The sequence below is a fragment of the Schistocerca americana genome, chromosome X (assembly GCF_021461395.2).
Source record: "Schistocerca americana isolate TAMUIC-IGC-003095 chromosome X, iqSchAmer2.1, whole genome shotgun sequence".
NCBI classification, from domain to species: Eukaryota; Metazoa; Arthropoda; class Insecta; order Orthoptera; family Acrididae; genus Schistocerca; species Schistocerca americana.
This window is the reverse complement of record NC_060130.1, coordinates 764,023,194-764,042,136: the sequence shown is the minus strand read 5'-3', so window position 1 is coordinate 764,042,136 and position 18,943 is coordinate 764,023,194. Positions and strand designations below refer to the sequence as shown.

The window sequence follows — 18,943 nt, the reverse complement described above, 5'->3', positions numbered from 1 at the left end:
TACACTGAGGCGGGTACAGGAATGGTGTCTAGAATCAGTATGCCAGTCACGCAGAATCGCTATGAGCATCCAGGCAATCATCTCACCGATGTACCAGGTTAGAGGTACCCATTTGGTGACACGCGGCATGATGTTGCGTGAAGAAGTCCGTAACGGCCTGCTGCACATCCTCGTGCGACAGGAATCCGATCCTTCAATTCCTTTAAGGGACCGAAGGTGTGCTAATCGCATGGAGAAAGATCAGGACACTAGGGCGGGTGCCGAATGTGTCCCACTTGTGTTGGCGTGAGTACTTCGTTTAGGCTAGGCGCAAATTGAGACGTGTATAGCTCGTGTGACGTGACACGACACTACAGCGCGACAGGCACGAGTCGCGCGGGTCCAGCGCATATTGCGACGCGTACATCATACTTCGCACGCCCCGACTGGCGACGCTCTGCGCTGACAGAACCGAAGCGCGCGCAACTTATTATCTTCCTAAAACGATTTTACAGAAACTATTCACTGAAAACATTTGATTTTTGCCTTACTAGTAGCGTCATATGTCAGCTTCGTGGTGAAGTGCCCATCATCTCGCTAATGACCATTCTTATTGTGATGTACACATTTTTGTAAGACACTACGCAAAACTCGGAAAGTCTGCAACTAAAATTAGGGGTCGCTATGATTTTGCGTTTGGTGCGTATTACACCATGTGTTGCTGCACATGAAATTTAGCTAAGATGTTGATTTTTGTTTAGACTTGGGAGAAGGTCTCTACCTGCCTCCAATCTCCAGAAAATGGATCCCATGTAGCGCGGTCACTTCCGATCTCTCATCCGCGAGAATGAAATACTCGCAACATCACTAATATCTCCTGAACAGCTAGAGACATCGAAAATAAAGTTTGGCGAATGATAGCACACAAGAAGCAGAGTGTTTTGTCAATTTTTAAACACACGGAACTTTCTTACCTATGGCGATATATCAGTACTTCCCTTTTATTTATTTCACTCCAGTGACTAATTTTTTAAGAGTTATCGACTGCTAGCGAAACGAGAGCTTCCTAGTATGAAAATAAACATGAAATTTCTTCTTTTATGTTACTGCAAACCGACACTGAGGTTTTTCGTAAGCTACTGAGCTCTGTGATTGCCAATTACTTGTTTAATGAGGCACTCCGTTTCGGAATTCTGTCTCAATAGCTGCTGTGAGATGAGTTTGGCAAATTACACTGTGACAAAGGAAGTACAATTAAAGCAGTCACCAAGAGAAATGTGGCCGTTACTCACAAACGGTGATGCTTCTTCGAATGAGAAAAGGTTAACAACTCACACAAAAATAGATTGCCAATTCTGTTGGAATTTTGGTGGAATCCACGTAACTCATCGTATTTTCAACACTGAACGACTGAAATGGAAACGTACCAAAGGATTTTATTCCTTCTCTTGATCTGAGCAGTATTAAAATAATGACGGGCGTTCCTTCAGGCGGAATGATAGGCACATGCCAAATACTGGTTACTCACCTACGGCTTGCCAAACTGACAATATGTGATCGCGAATAAAATAGTAGTTATTGAGAAAAATAAACAATTGATCTGTTGCACAAGACGATGGTCAGTGTATTGTCAGCAGCGGAGGATAATGCGCGCGACAGGAATGCACAAGCTACTAGCGATGTGTGCCTTGTGAGTTGGAGTTCGAAAAACATTGTCATGAAAGTAGATCTGCCTTTGTCAGCAGTACATTTCAACAAATTAAATATATCTAATCATAACACTCTTTTAGGATATTCCTACTTTCGTGATAATACCGACCATTTTCTTCATTTGTGTAGCCTGTTGTATAATTAGTTTATTAATGCTGATAATGTGCATGCAACAATTTAAGTGCTTTTTCTCATCACGGCGAACCAATTAAAACATTGTTATTTGTGACTGCTTTTCGACTGTTTCTAGCTTGCAGTGGAAATGTGATGTTCACATGCATGTAGTACAGTGTGTCGTATTACATTATTACATCCATATCCAAGTAATCACAGTGAGACGCCTATACTTCAGATCTTGGACGCTTTTTGCGAGGAGCACAAAGGGATCACACCTGTGGAGATTATCCCTTTCTAAATTTTTGTAACAGATCGTACAGATACGCCAGCATACTAGGCAGCGAGAGGATAACCTTGTTTTACCTTCCTGCCTTGCTTCTTAATCACATGATTTTATAACATTCCTTGCTTCCTTATTCACTACCCTCTGTCCCTTCTTGCGATCTGAAAACATCGCGGAGGCATATGATAGAATTCCAGCGGCCAATGGCTTATGAGTTACTGAAGTATGTATTTTTCTTGACAGAAAAAAAACAAAACAAAACAATACAAATATAAATGAAAGAAAACTGTAATGTACTAACGAAGAAAGCTGGGGTGTTTAAATGGCGAAAAACGAAACACTAGCCAAAAACAAAATTTAGTAGCGTTCCGATGTGAGCATATGGCCGGGCTACTTTTCCGCTCCCCGCCTCAATTTTCCCACGGTGCTAGTGAGGCACGCGCGACGCGAGAAACTGTGCCACAACCACAAGGCCGCGCGACCTGGCGCAGGCTCGTGTCGCGTCCCAGTCGCGTCGCGTCGCAATTTGCGCGGTCCCATTTGAATCTGTGAAGTTACAAAAATGCGCGCTGCGCTGCGTCGCGCCACACGCGCCTAGCATTTACGATATGAGGACGTGCGTCCAGCACGGAACTTGGCTCACCATTCCAAGAAGACGATTTTCGACAGCCATGCTGCCCCATATATATATTCTTTCTTCTCCGATGGATGCCTACCGGTGTTTGTCCTTAGGCAGCCAAAGAAAGAGTAAAACCACATTGGTCCAGTTTGGACGCATTTGTTAACAACATCGCCGTAGTTCACGATTTCACATGTACCACACGCACTTCGGAAAGACAACTGCCAAACTAATCGCTTGCCTACATGTCGGTGCTTATGTATCCGCGTCGGAGTGGTGCTATATTGCAGTCCTCGAAACATTTTATTCGCCCTATATACAATTTACATGGCAATTTTGGTAAACTGAAATACTTCCACTATCATACATACAAATGTTTCCATTTAACTTTTCTGTAATATTTCTCCCTACAGAATTATTTCCTCCTTACTCCTGTAGCAGTTCTTGTCTATCAAGATGCATAACGTTCCAGTAACGCAAAACGTCTCTGAAGCAATTTAATGACGTGTTTATCTCTGTGGTGCATTTTTGCAGTAAAAAGCTTCTTTACTAGGGTAGCTTTCGCTGGCTACCAGAAGTACTGCGTTACACAACTGCTTGACTAATTTAGGAGCGCTTGCAAGCGGTTCCAGTGTTTGTTTGTGTGTGTGTGTGTGTGTGTGTGTGTGTGTGTGTGTGTGTGTGTGTGTGTGTGTGTGTGTAAAAAATAGTGACATGGTTCCATCGTCTTCTAACAAAAGTACACTACTGGCCATTAAAATTGCTACACGAAGAAGAAATGCAGATGATAAACGGGTATTCATTGGACAAATATATTGTACTAGAACTGACATGTGATTACATTTTCGCGCAATTTGGGTGCATACCTCCTGAGAAATCAGCACCCAGAACAACCACCTCTGGCCGTAATAACGGCCTTGATACGCCTGGGCATTGAGTCAAACAGAGCTTGGATGGCGTGTACAGGTAAAGCTGCCCATGCACCTTCAACATGATACCACAGTTCATCAAGAGCAGTAACTGGCGTATTGTGACGAGCCAGTTCCTCGGTCACCATTGACCAGACGTTTTCAATTCGTGAGAGATCTGGAGAACGTGCTGACCAGGACAGCAGTCGAACATTTTCTGTATCCTGAAAGGTCCGTACAGGACCTGCAACATGCGGTCGTGCATTATCCTGCTGAAATTTAGGGTTTCGCAGGGATCGAATGAAGGGTAGAGCCACGGGTCGTAACATATCAGAAATGTAATGTCCACTGTTCAAATGCCGTCAATGCGAACAAGAGGCGACCGAGACGTGTAACCAATGGCTCCCCATACCATCACGCCGGCTGATACGCCAGCATGGCGATGACGAATACACGCTTCCAATGTGCGTTCACCGCGATGTCGCTAAACACGGATGCGGCCATCATGATGCCAGAAACAGAACCTAGATTCATCCGAAAAAATGACGTTTTGCGATTCGTGCACCCAGGTTCGTCGTTGAGTACACCATCGCAGGCGTTCCTGTCTGTGATGCATCGTCAAGGGTAACCGCAGCCTTGGTCTCCGAGCTGATAGTCCATGCTGCTGCACACGTCGTCGAACTGTTCATGCAGATGGTTGTTGTCTTGCAACCGTCCCCATCTGTTGACTCAGGGATCGAGACGTGGCTTCTCGATCCGTTAGAGCCATGCGGATAAGATGCCTGTCATCTCGCCTGCTAGTGATACGAGGCTGTTGGGATCCAGCACGGCGTTCCGTATTACCAGGCAACGCCGGTCAACTGCTGTTTGTGTATGAGAAATCGGTTGGAAACCTTCCTCATGTCAGCACGTTGTAGGTATCGCCACCGGCGCCAACCTTATGTAAATGCTCTGAAAAGCTAATCATTTGCACATCACAGCATCATCTTCCTGTCGGTTAAATTTCACGTCTGTAGCACGTCATCTTCGTGTTGTAGCAATTTTAATGGCCAGTAGTGTAATTACAGTTTTTATCCCAGACTGTTGTCTGTTAACCGTATTTAGCTCTGTATCTATGTCTCTAAGTGGACTAGTCACACCAATTCTCATGCGAAATAAGCAGAACTGTCGAGCAACCGAACGTAGAACATCTGGATTTAGTTTATTATTATGCCAAGCATTACTGAATTCAATCCAATCAGGCAGTCTTGTTTCGGTTTTCAAGAGATTTGTATAATTTACTGCAGCGAATGACAGCTTAACTGCCTCGAAATCGAGGCATGTTTCTCTCTGATGAAGCTGGTGCTTTTGTTTCTATCGTTCATAATTTTTATTGCGGTGTATCAGTCACTACGTCTCCATACGGACAATTTACGTCATAATAGTCTTGTTAACAGGAACTGCGATATTAAATAGCGTAACTCTTTAGCAAGAGTGAGTCAATTTTGCGTCTCTAAGGACGTGAAGACTTACGTCAAGCGAACTGACTGGTCTCAATATAGCAACTGTAAGAAGGTGTGGAGACTACTTTTGTGAAATGACTTCATTTGACTACGGAATACTCTACAAATGCAGCAGTTTACTACAGTACTTTTCACCCGAGTTCACACAACTACGCCAATTTAGTGTTACACTCATTAGTTCTAGTGTTGGCACTGATGTACAGTTCCACGCCTCGAATCATTTTTTCCATAAAAATGGAAAGACTGCGAACTCCACTGACCTTCACATTATGAACACTCAGTCCTGTTCATTGAAAAATGTATTTTTAAAAGTAAGACGAACTTTAATTTGGAAATTGTGTCCATTCGTGGAAGTAACAACATTGTTCAGTATAAGGGAACATAAAATTTACTCACCGACATACTTCATCCAGTTCCCTTCTGTCCGTAACGTACTTGAGAAGGTTTATTGGTTTGAGGCAGCCCAGTAGTTCATCTTGGCCGCAATCAGGGGCGGCAGCAGCAGTTACCATCAGCACTGAAACGAGGTGATAAATCAATATGAAACAACGCAAAGTACTCTACGCAGAATGAACGAAGATGATTTATGATCCGTCGACAGTGTGGTCAGAAGTACAAATTCAGCAGAATTCAAATCGCAAACAATTTTTAAATAAAACATTTCAAAACACACTATTTTAACAGTAGTAAATGAAATGACACGATGATGAGGGTGAAAAGTGGTAACAGCCCTGGATGGCTGCTATTACCGCACACTTTCAAAGGCAGTCCTCCATGCGGCTATTGTTCTAGAATTGTGCTCTTAAATCTCCAGATAAAATTTGATTGCATCAGTAGGCTGCAAAAACCTTTCCTCGAGTGACATAGCTCTATTACTACGAAAAAAAGCTCTGTATTACACACATATCAGGGTCTCTCGTCGACTGCGTCGCTAACCACTGACATGTAAAAGTGAGAGCATCACTATTTTCAGAATTTAAAAAAATAGCGGTTTTCCTGATTATAGCAGTATAAATGAATGAGATGTTTTTCTATGATTGACTCGCCATATAACTGATAATTGACGATAATTATTTTCATTATTAATTATCCACATCTACATACTGCTAGCCACATTACGGTGTGTGGTGGACAGGAATTCGCGTACCCTGTCTCTTTCCTCTTTACTCGTTCCAGTCGCGAACGGATCGCCGGAAGAACAATTGCTGGTGAGCCTCCATATGAGCTCCAATCCCTCACTTCACCTTTATGGTTTTTTCGTGAGATATACATAGAAGGAAGCAGTATATTTGTTGATTATTCTAGAAATGTACACTCTCAGAAGCAACAATGATGCAGAACGCCCCCTCTTGCGGTATCTGCCACTATAGTTGGCTGAGCATATCCGTGACGTTTTCGCTTTCACTAAATTAACCTGTAAGGAAACACTACACTCTTCTCTGAATCTACTTTATTTCCTGCATCAATCCTATCTGGTATGGATCCCACAATGACGAGCAATATTCAAGTAGAGGTCAAATGAGGGTTTTGTAATCTACATCCTTTGCTGATTGACTAAAATTCCTGAGGATTCTTGCAATAAAATTCAGTCTGACACTGACTGTCCCGCGGTTAGATATAAGTGGTCGTTTCACTTTAGATCGCTCCGTACGAATACTCCTAGATATTTTACTGACGTGGGTTGCTTCCAATGATTGTGCTGCAATGTTTAAACCATTAAATAATGACTGTCTGTTTATCGTGTAAAATAATGGTCCCTTAATACTTCCTTGGGGTACGGCCGAGGTTACTTAGGTACATTTACTTTACACCATACTGAAATCAAATTTTCAGTTCAATTTGGGGTCCACGATGATCTCAGTGATGTTACGCATAAAAGGTTAAAATGAACAGTAAACGGTAACGATCTGGAAGCCACGAATGCTTTTTAAAGTTGTGTATCAGTCTGAGGCACGCATTCTGCAATCAATTTACATAGTTATTCCATTTTCCTCCCCCTCGTATTGATGAGTAAATAGTGATAATTTTTTATCCCTCTCACTCTTAGATGCGCTCCAACAGATTCCGTCATGTCCACAGGAATGTTATACAGACCGTGGATGTCCGACGTGTGACGTTCTATCTCTGGTGTTGTGCAGACACTGGGTGTGCCGCGGTTCTGGGAAAACAACCGCCGAGACACCCTCTCCGCTGTGGATTGTCACAGTAGCTAGACGAACCACAGTGTCGGATAATATTCGTCATTTCAGAGCTGGAGCCGGCAATGAAGCATACCGTTCCCAACCACCACGATGCTATTTGTTACCTACATGTATACTTTCGCATACAGCAAGCCACAGGCCAAAGATTTTAGTAGCAACGAAGAAAACCCGTCGTTGGACAATGAAACCAAGGAAAATTTTCCCCTCGGCAGGAGAGTCGTAGACACGCTACAAGTCTTTGAGGGCGGGTAAGAGTACCTTTCGAACCAAACGAGGCGATTCCTTCCGGAAATATAGCATTTTTACCCAGGTATTGTAGCTATTTTCTCGTGTGTGTGTGTGTGTGTGTGTGTGTGTGTGTGTGTGTGTGGGGGGGGGGGGGGGGGAGGGAGGGATCTTTACATGAGGTTTTCAGCAATCTACGCAGGAACATGTTACCCGATGATGTTCATTAACTTGTTCACCTTCAGCCGGCTGCTGTGACCGAGCGGTTCTGGCCGCTTCAGACCGGAACCGCGCTGTTGCTACGGTCGCAGGTTCGAATCCTGCCTCGGACGTGGATGTGTGTGATGTCCTTAGGTTTAAGTAGTTCTAAGTCTAGGGGACTGATGACCTCAGATGTTAAGTCCCATAGTGCGTAGAGCCATCTGAACCATTTGTTCGCCTTCAGGTGACTTACACTTCCAGCAAGACAATGCACGGCCCTACGAACTTGTTCTCGGTGTGGCCCCTCCGTATCAGCAGACTTAAATCCTATAGAGTAAACTTGCGACGCCATACAGCGAGGTATGTGCACTTTGGTTTCAGTTTTATACGATCGACGCGAATTGTGAACGGTTGAGCACGACGGTTCCCCCAACCCCTTCCTTATATCTGACCCAGCATGCGTTGTCCCCGTCATCAAGGGGAAAGGGGAGACCCGCCACTTGCTACTAGAGGTATGTGTCATTCAAATTTCTCTGACATTTCCTCTGCAGACGATAGCTACTGCTACAGAAGGGTCTACCGTTAAAACCATCAGAAATCAACAAACAAGATGAACAAAACTCTCACTTACGGTGCACAATTTGTACATCTAATTCACAGCTATTAACCATATACAAACTGCATTCGTGACGCCAAATATCGGCGCATACTATAGCCACGTACTGCAGCCTAGCAAAGACATCAAACCAGCTTCTTAAGTCTACGAAGTCTGCTCAGTAAGACCTGTGCGCGCATTATACTGAGTAGGTACAGTGACTTAAAAAAAAATCAGTTGAGACTGTTACAAGAACAAGGTCACACAATATACAAACATATGGTTACAAGACAAAGAAAAATAAGGAAACTTGCAAGAGTAAAATTTCCCGCTTCGTAATAACAATGAAAACGATGATACTACTAATACACCAACAGCACACGCACGTAGTGTGTCGATTAAATAAATATACTGCTCTTCGTCGTCTTTAAGAATGGTATTAATATTTCGGCGTAACATTTTAAGACGCTTCGAGCTATTAATGCCTGAATGCTAGTGAAATGTCACTTAATAAAGGTAAACAACAATATTATTAGCATAAATTTGTTAATAGATGGGCACAGAATTTAGAATGTGGTTCAAAAATGTGATCTGTACGAATGTTTAAAAATTCCTATCAGTTTCGAGTCCACAGAATCTACAGCTTTGCAGCAACAGAGAACCTGACACATTAAACGTAAGCTATATTTATGTGATCGGATTTATTAAATGCCATTTTGCTTTGACTATATAGAAACGCTTCTCTAACAGCCTATCGTGACAATTGGTCAGCTATTGAAGTCATACACACGCTATACCCAATTGTCGGTACAGGTATCTTAAAAACGTATTTGCAGGTAATGTGCAATTAGACGCCAGGCAAAATCACAAATTTCACTATCTTACTACTATATATTTTGCGCTTTACTTGAGCCTTGGAAAGCTAGTTGGAAGCAGTTTTCGCTGTGTACCGTATATTTAGAAAAATCAGCAAGTAACACAATCTGTCGTTATATTGCCTACATTTAATATAGCTTGTAGTAATGTCTCATTATACAGTTCCGCAGTTTTTATACTTTCAAATATTATCGATTTCTACTGAATAAAAGCGGAATCATTTAAATTTTTAAGGGGCTTCGCAGCGAAATTAAGAAGCTTCCCGCATCAAGCAAGAACCTCTATAGGATCAGTATCATTACAGCTGTTCTTCCATAAATTCATTTAAAAATATTTACAACTGACTGCTGAAGTCTGTAGGACATTGGTTGCGTTCTGCACGTAGGGTAATGCCCTAACAAGCACTACTCGTGCACCAGATTTTGAGTCTTCCTACTTCTTTCGTCGCAGCACGGCCGAAATAAAGAATTCAGAGTCAAGTTGAGGTGGCCGGCGCGGCCTCATATTGACAACGGAATACGGAAGAGCGCCCTCTTAGGTCCGCCGTTAAGCGGCGCCGCCCTATGTAGGGCAATGCGCACGCTCTGCTTGAGAGACGTGACCCGACTGCAGGCCCGCCAAATGAAGCGAGCCCTTTCCGCCCTTCCGTTTATCTGCTGTTTCTCGCTTATAAATTACCTTGTTTGAACTGACACTAAGATTGTACGAAATCTTCTAGTTGGTTCCTTCCGGTGCAGTAAACACGAGTTCCGCCATACTGCCACGTTACGCTGAAAGTGCCTTCAGAAAACATCAGGAAACACTTTCAGAACGTACGAATATTTTCATTCGAATTTTTACGCTGAAAAATAGTTGCGTGTGCGCGCGCGCGTAAATAAGGCAGCGCAGCTATCAGAAAGTTTCCATTCGAAGCCCGTACAGTCCAGAATCGGTATGTCTGTCAGGCCAAGTCGCCTTGAGCATAGAGGCAACCATCCCACCGACGCACCAGGTTGAGGATACCAGGTAAGTAAAATACCGTGCCCTGCTTCGTGAAGAGATCCGTAACTGTCTGATGCACAGCCTCGTCCGACGAGAATCGTCGACCCTTTAAAGCGTTTTTTTAAAGGAGCAAAGGAGTGATAATTGCATGAGAACAGATCAGGACTATACGGCGGGTGCTCGAATGCCTCCCACTTGTCCTCAGTGGATGAGGTTGGTCTTCCAGATCGACCTGAGTCCTGTGGAGAATCACGACCAGCACGGAATTTGGCGCACCATTCCACAACGGTGGCTTCCGACAGACATGTTGCGCCACACTCGTTCATTCTCTGGACCGAAACAAATTCCAGTAAACATGGGCTCTAAATGCATAGCTTTAACATTATGCGTACTTGTCCACCTTCTCGACTGTGACCCATAGCTCGTAAGGTGTGCATTTTAGAGCCAATGTTTACTACGCATCTTTTTCTTGTTTTGATCCACACTATTGAGTCTCAAAATATGGAAAACACTGAACTCTCAGTAAAAAGGATGTGTTTTACAGTAGCGAAGATAAACAAGTGATAATAGCTCAGATGGTTTGCATTTTAGAGCCCACAATTACTAGACATTTGTGTGTATATTTGGTTCTTGACGTCACCTAAAAATATGGAATACTTTTAACATCAGCTGTTGCACGTACTTGCCATTTTTGAATCTCTCAAATGAAAGTTAAGAACATGGTTCCTACAATTAAATGTGAAATTGAAATCATTGCGTAAGAGGGCCTGACCATAACGTAATAGAGCGAAGTCTTCCATAAAAATAACAAGAAGAGTATAGCTATTCGCACTAATAACATGTGTGTATAACCATTTCTGGGCGACGTTAGACGGCAAGCAGACAAAAAAAAAAAAACAAAAAACAAAAAAAACCAGTAACATCAATACTGTTTTTGGTGCATTTCACAGAGTTATGAATGATAGAAGTTTTAGAACACGCACTCTGGAATCTATCGATACATTTAGGACAAGTCGCCCACATAGTGAGACGTAAAAAAAATTAATGAAATGGGTGAAACACACTCTCCACTATGAAAATAGCTATAAGTTCTAATTCCCAGACTTCAGCATTCAAAATGAAAAATTCCATTCCGTAGGTACGATTTTTCAATAATGGACTCAAAGCTAAACTCTTAACCATCCCAAACTCACAGTGTGAATGATGTTCTATATTCGGGTATACTTAAATTTTGTACATAGAAAACTTATTGCTGATGATTTCAAAAATTTAAGTACCACAATACCATGCTTACAGTTTAAGATGCTATCACTAACTTCATTTTGATCTCTATTACCTGTGTCCTTGTGTTACGGGTCCAAACTAGCGTCTTGTCAGCAGAGTTTTTCAAACATTTCACACGAGACCTTTGTTAATAGCAGGTATCAGATAGTAAAAATGGACGTGAGCGTAATGCAGCAACCAAATGAAGTAAGAATGGACCTCCGAACTTTCATTCGATGATGCAGGGCTTCATTTCAAGTCCAGTGAGGCGCATCTGTCTGGCGCTATCTAACAAAACCTCCAGAGTGAAATGATAGCCTGCCCGCATTGCACGTAAACAAACGACAAGCAATTACATATTCGCTACTCATTGCATAATGCCCGAATGATTGTTAAGATGCTTGAGCCATTCTGGAGAAACACTGTTCAAATCTGTTTCCAGGCAGCAAATTAGGGGGAAGAGGACCTCATGTTAGTTTCTCGGTGAATTACGAATTAGTTCCGAAATGTTACGACTCCGGATGCACTTACTAACAGTCAATATCCACTGTATGTTCTGCTTCCTTCAATTTGATATTTCCATCCTGGCAGTTTAGTGAAGTTCAAAAATTACATTTTACCACTAAACCTTTCGAATGAAAAGGGTATCACTGTCAGTGAGTACAAGCTTTCCAACAGAACTTCTGTCGACATATTTTTGATGGACTTCGCGTGATGTCTGAATATAATACTTTTCTCTCTGAACTAGCTTCTCAATAAAGTGATATTTTATAACTGAAAAATTGCGCATTTCACGTAAACAAAATTTCCTTCCGGTCACATTGTGGAGCTGTTCGAGGCACTTCAGTCCGGAACCGCGCTGCTGCTACGGTCGCAGATTCGAATCCTGCCTCGGGCATGAATGTGTGTGATGTCCTTAGGTTAGTTAGGTTTAAGTAGTTTTAAGTTCTAGGGGACTGATGACCTCAGATGTTAAGTCCCATAGTGCTTGGAGCCATTTGAACCATTTTCACATTGGGTACCTGAAGTGAGTTCTGCAACTAACCCACAGAGAAAGTATTATGAAAATACATTATGTACAAATATTCGCACGTGAATAACATCATTGTCACGCTCACTACCAGCGAACAAAGCAATGGTATTGATTTGATAACAGGTTTGCACGTGTGATGTTTGCTCCGACTCATCACATTAACCAGCAGCGGCTCCTGTCCATGGTATGTACTGTAGAGGAGCATTGTTTTATTCCCTTAAATACGCTCCCATCACTGAACTGCATTTGGGAAAAATAACTGGTTTCTAGTGAATACACCAATGCATTAAGCCGTTTTCAAATTCTGTTCGCTAGTGGTAATCAGAATTACGCTACCGACACTCAATAGAGGGGCTCCTAATATTGTTTTCCGTAAGGTAAAACGTGTTGAAAATGTTTGCTTCGTTGCATCCGTCGCGAAAATATCACGCTTTGTGAAATAGGTGACTGGAATACTTTTAAAAGTTCATTCACTGGCTGGTGGCTACAGGGGCCCGTGCTTCTGCGGATGTAATGGGAAAACTCATTTAGCGGAAGGGCTGATTCAGCTGGCACAGAGCGTGGCCAACATTACTACCGGACGCCAGCCCGCAGCGCGCGAGCATTCGCTACTAGTCGTGGGGAAAAAAATTACGTTTCATAACCTCTTATTTTTCCCCACGTTAAGCGTCTAACTTCGGAATGCAATGCTGAAGATTACTAAGTCATACTTATGATACTGGCATTTTGCCACTATTACAACTGTGTCTGAACAACAGAAAGGCATCACGAGATACGCTGCAGTCAAAAGTAAAAACAAAATACATGCTTTCACCTACTCATAATTCTGGTTTTTCTTAGCCATACTATTTATATGGCTCCCTAACTTGCTTAAAGTGTTTGTGACCTAGAAATCACAGTAACTGTAAAAGCAGGTAAAAGTAATTTAGTACAAGACCACTCACCTGCCTATTACACACGTTCATAGCAAAAGCAGATAATATTGGAAATGATAATATAAGTGTGGTTGCCTGAAATCTGTTTACGAGTCCCAACACCTGGTAACTGTTCAAAAGACATACATTATACTTAAGTTATTTTATTTTCTGTAAGAGGAACTACCACCATGGGACATGTCACTACTTGTCAAATGGCTGCCTCTTCATTTATAGTTTACACGACGAAATGAAAAACATTTCTGATTTTATGCTATAGTTTCGTTTGAAATATTCAGTGGCCATTTGATAGGGAGTGGGAGGAGGGGGATAACATTTTTCTGTTTACCTATCAGGGAATTAAAAAACTACATAAGTTATTAAAGGTATAAAAGGCGAAGGTTAGTTTTAACACTTCACTAATTTACTAGGCGTTGTTCCAACGACTTATCCAGTTTGGGACACATTCTGAACGACGGCGCAACTAGATGAATTTCACAAACACAAATTACTGTCAGAAAAAAAACGATAAGTAACAAAAATCGAAGGGCTGACCGAGGATTGAACCAGGAAACTCTGCTTATAGTCTGACCAAGTCACAGAGAAGAAAAATGTATAAAGGTATCAATTTTGCCGATGTTTCAAAGCGACACTCGTGAAGATGCTATTAAAAGAAAAAAAAACTTACATCTCTGAACATTGTTTTTGGTTAGATGAAGAAATATCTAGTGTTATATCTAGCATTTGAACTATACGTGAGTAGTTTTTACTAGAATCATTGCAGCACCATCAGGATAGAGAAACTTATACATGGTGCTACGAAACTAGCCCTCGAAGGGCTACTATATACATCACATCATAGTCTTGGATGTACAACCTACGCTTGAACGTGCACAATTATTGGGAGCTGATCGAAAGCAAATATCTGCTTTCACGGTATGAATATTTTTATAAAAAGGTGGGAGAACTACAGAATTATTATGTACTGTCGCATGTCTTCCTTCGTTATTACAATGCAGGAGGAGGTCAATTTCAATTACGGAGATAAGTGAATTCCGATCTCATTCGCAAGAACTCCTTCTGTTGACAGTAATGGAGACACTGCTCATTGCGGTAATCTAAACACGACTGGCTTTCTTCATTACAAATGTCTCAAGCTTAGCTCCAACTGCAAAATCATTTTGTGTCCTGTCTTCTCATTGGATGTTCCCTTTAATGGAATAAATTTCTCGTCTTGAATAAATCAGTTTTATCGTTTTATATGGAAACGCTAGCATAGAATACGGTGCAATACACGGACAATTTAATTATACTATCCATTGCTTTAACGTAGTATTAAAAATTATGTAGGGCATTAGGAAGGCTTTAACTGCAGTTCTGATGACCCCAACCCTTTTTCAGGTATTTTACCAACAACTTTTTTCCAATCTCGGGAGCAGAGATATAGTAAATTAACGTACAAAGGTATTCCTGGACGTTCATAAAATCTGATCCTTTCTCGAACAAGAACAACAGCAAAAAACAACAACAGCAACAACAACGTAGCTGATGCAGCATCTCAATTATACAGTGCGCGCACTGTCGTTTATAATCCGCATTGACGTTTATTTTCAGTGCCACAAGGAAGTTTCCACCCCAAGTAGCGGGCTTCGGAGCATTCCATAAATTAACAAATCTTAAGTGAAACAACGTTGATTGTACTGTTGGCATCAGAAACGACTCAATTTTTATTTCAGTAGAATATCCACCTGTATGTAACATTAGTTCATTAGAACCAAAACGTACTTCGCAGCAAAATCTGTATCGTCAGAATTCTATAACAATTGAGCAGCTCATTCGTGGTCTGGTGAAGCGATTTTGCAGGTTGTACTTTTTAGAAAATCTACTGCCCTGTTTGCACTCACTTTATTTCTTCTTAAAATTTTTCACTGCGTACAATCAACACTGATGATAGATGGCTATAGATTTTATCATCTGCACGCTTCTTTGGAATTCTCAGCCTCCGGAAATTGCTCCAGACGGATTCACAGGTAGCCACAGCAGAGTCTTCTTGATGCGTACACGTCTTAATAGATTTATCTCCCTCTGGCCACTAGAAACGAATATTCACAACAGGAAAAAGAGAAACACTCCGAAATCTGACAACTAAATCTACCCAAATGTTTCAGAGAGGTTGCTTCTCTAAAGGGTTGTATGTTATTTGAAGTAAACTAGTCTTCATTTCCAAAGCACACTTAATAGTGTCGAAGAAGGGTCGCATATATCATCTTTTCAACAGATTACGTCCTTGTTTTAATTACAAGCGTCTGGGGAAAGCTACTTTTGCGGACATTTCCTTTTCGTTGTATTTTACTAAGGTCACCGCGCGTGTGCCGGGATCTCTAATTAGCGAGTTCGCTGAAGGCGCGGATTAACCAGCTGTGCAGGCAACCACCACACGGACCTTTTTCAGGTTTCATGCCAGCGCTCTCTTGTGTGGACTGAAAAATCCCAAATCGGCAGTCATATTGAATAGCAAAACGTGGTCTCTCAGAGAAGGTATCACATTTTTATAAAACGAACGCCAGTTTGAAAGGATGTTAGTTAAGCCGCTGGCGTTAATCCCTTGTGTGGGCGTGACTTTGATCGGAAAGTAACGGCGTCATCCGTCACTGACCAACTCAATCTTTTATTATCCTTTATCAAAATAGACTAATATAGTAACGGTGGAAGTTTATGTATGGGCCAGTTATTTTTTCAGCGTATGATTCATAATTTAAAAAATTAGAAAATAAGGGACGTCTCTCGAAAATTCTTTGGATAGCTATATATTTCAGAAATTTAGAAAATTTGTAAACTGAATCATAATTTAACTACATTTTGCTCTATAAAAAGTGTGTTCGGCTGAAACAAAGACAATAACCGAGCAGTGAAATGTGTGAGCCTGGATTACAAAATTTTCTCTGTAAAAGATCTTATCCACTACCAAAGAAATAAAAATAAATGCAAAAGATATTTTGACACTGCCTCTACATCGTCCGCCCATTATTGCTCGGCTGTTAAGACAGGCATCGAAATGTCATGCGGTAACGGCATATGCCCTTGGACGGAAATCGAAAATAGCTACGAGTGGCTGTCAACAACTCAACAATTTGCTCATTTGAAGAGCAAAGATTCTTATCGAATCACAATGGAAATTAGAGGACGACTGTCAATGTGCATAGTCAAAATACTATAGTGCAGCAGACTTAACGCCATCGTTTCAACACTTTAAGGTATTAATCTTTGCTGACACTTTGGGGAACATAAAACAGTTTTCTCGACATTGGTTATCAGCTGATTTGCCTTAGACATTAGCAATGCATTTTCTAACGGTTCAGTTGTTGCTCGATTTCCATGCCACACCCAAAACACACTGTTTAATGGTAAAAACTTAAAAAAACTAGTTAGAACATTGTTGTCCCTTATTCGCAATAGCAAAATTTCCATGCTCGTGAAACAACTTTTACAAAAACATGTACTCCCACCAAACCGACGCTGCCAATAACGACGGCTGGCCACCTGATTAAAAAAAGGCAGCAGGAAAGGAATTCAGTTACTTTACGCTTCCACACCTACCTACCTACCATGTATAATATCATGGATTTAAATTCAGTAAGATATATAAAGTGACGATTAAGTCTTCTTTAACCTTCGTCTGAAACAAGCAGCGAAAGATGTATGTTAACATAATACAGTATACTTCAGTTCAGCCTTAGGAATACGTTTCTACAATTGAGTTTTGTCTGCACTAAACGTTCCTGAAGTTTCACTTGCGTGCAACAGTTACAGCACTATCGCTTGAAGTGTTCATGAACTCCCAAGCTCGGTCATGCAAGGTGACTGATTGCGACTGCATTATGGAAGTTCGTTCCAGCACAGGCTAAAAGCGTGGCTCAGGGCCGACAGATAGCCGATTTTGACGGTCAATGAACAATTATTCGCTGGCTTTTAAATATCGATTACGTCGTTACGCATATATCATCCTTTTTTAATGGAAATTGCTGACTTTCTGCAGTGAGTGCATAAAACACGGCCGCAAAGCGATGTTACTCAGGCAATCGATTTATGTTCCCTTTTTTAATTTATGTTGAAGCATATGTTAAACTGTCCGGAATGCTGATAGCAAGCGCATATATTTAACGGAAAGAGCAGATAATAGCGTTTGTATAATATATTATAAATTGTGCAGCAGGGGCATAACCGCCCGCTTTTCCAAGACGTGGCCGTACATTCATGGCAGGAACAGATTGTCTCCCTCATACGAAGTGTCGAAATTGACTTCACAATTTATTCTAAATGGTATGAAGTTTCTGTGTTACTACTGTTCGATAATAGCCACCCGTAACACTAGTAGTAGTAGTAGTAGTAGTAGTAGTAGTAGTAGTAGTAGTAATAGTATAATCATTTTGAATTTCTGGTCTTGTGTTTTCATTGTTTGCAGTTCTATCCAATAACAGTAGTAGACCCCTACAGCGATAACCCCTTCCTACATAAACATAAGAATCTGAATTCCTAACTAGAACTTTCGTCTGGAAATTATTCAGTTATTTAGGTCAGAGGTGGATTAGAGTCAATCACACATTTCATTTCTAATTTTATAAATTTGTAATCTTAAAATCAAACGCTTATGTCCGATTTTTGCACGCTAGATTAATTAGCATTAGTGAGTATATCACAACTGCTAGTTATTCTACACATTTACTCCGTACAAATATCTTTATTTTACAAATATTTATATCACTGAATTGTATGAAACAAATGTGTTATAGTAGTTCTGCAGAAAAATCTGATGAATACTAGCATAAACATTTTAAAATTTTATGATCTTATTTGCATCCATGCCGTTGTCTGCACTTATCTAACTTACGTCACTCATTCTTTCTTTTAATAAGTAGCTTTTGGGCAGCAATTCTACCACAGAACAGTCTCTTCGCGCATGTAAGGACAGTTCATATGCACATCTTAACATTGACTCTTAATGTGTTTGTGTGTTCTGTGGTCCCCACCAGTTAATGTAAGAGGACTATCAGAACTGTAGCTGCGTTGTGTACTCTACTGAAATTTCTACTTGACGATAATTTTAAGAAGAGTGTGCGAGTGTAAACGTGGACACAAGCAATCAAGTGTCCTTTAAATTACATTCAAGAAAAAAAATTTGCCAACATTGCATAGAATGGACGTCAGGAGACATTCTGCTACATGGTGCGTCATATTGGCACGTATGAAGAATGTATGCCCAACTTCGTGCTCTCCAGAAGAAAGATTTTTTTAATATTCAAAATATTTTACCTGTTTTCTAGATTTATGTTACAGCGAAAATTAGGAAAAACGCCTCTGTGTAAATCCTTAGCATCTCCACAACGCTTTAAGAAAGGAAGATTCGGGTAAAGCTCCCGTAAACGAGGAAATAGAGACGGAGAGCACACACAGAACAGGAACAGGGAATGAAATCAGCAGTGTCCTTTCGAAAATAACCACCCCGGCATTTAATTTAATTACCATGGAAAACCCAAAC

The 18,943-nt window shown here is 41.2% G+C and overlaps 1 protein-coding gene across 1 annotated transcript in view; it reads right to left on the bottom strand.

Annotated features, from left to right (window-relative positions):
• The window catches only part of LOC124555365, a 183,428-nt gene that overhangs the window by 50,038 nt on the left and 114,447 nt on the right, over window positions 1-18,943 (bottom strand). The window contains exon 2 of the mRNA XM_047129255.1: window positions 5,515-5,635. Within this exon, the coding sequence (XP_046985211.1) occupies window positions 5,515-5,635 (121 nt within the window). The remainder of the gene's footprint in view (window positions 1-5,514; window positions 5,636-18,943) is intronic.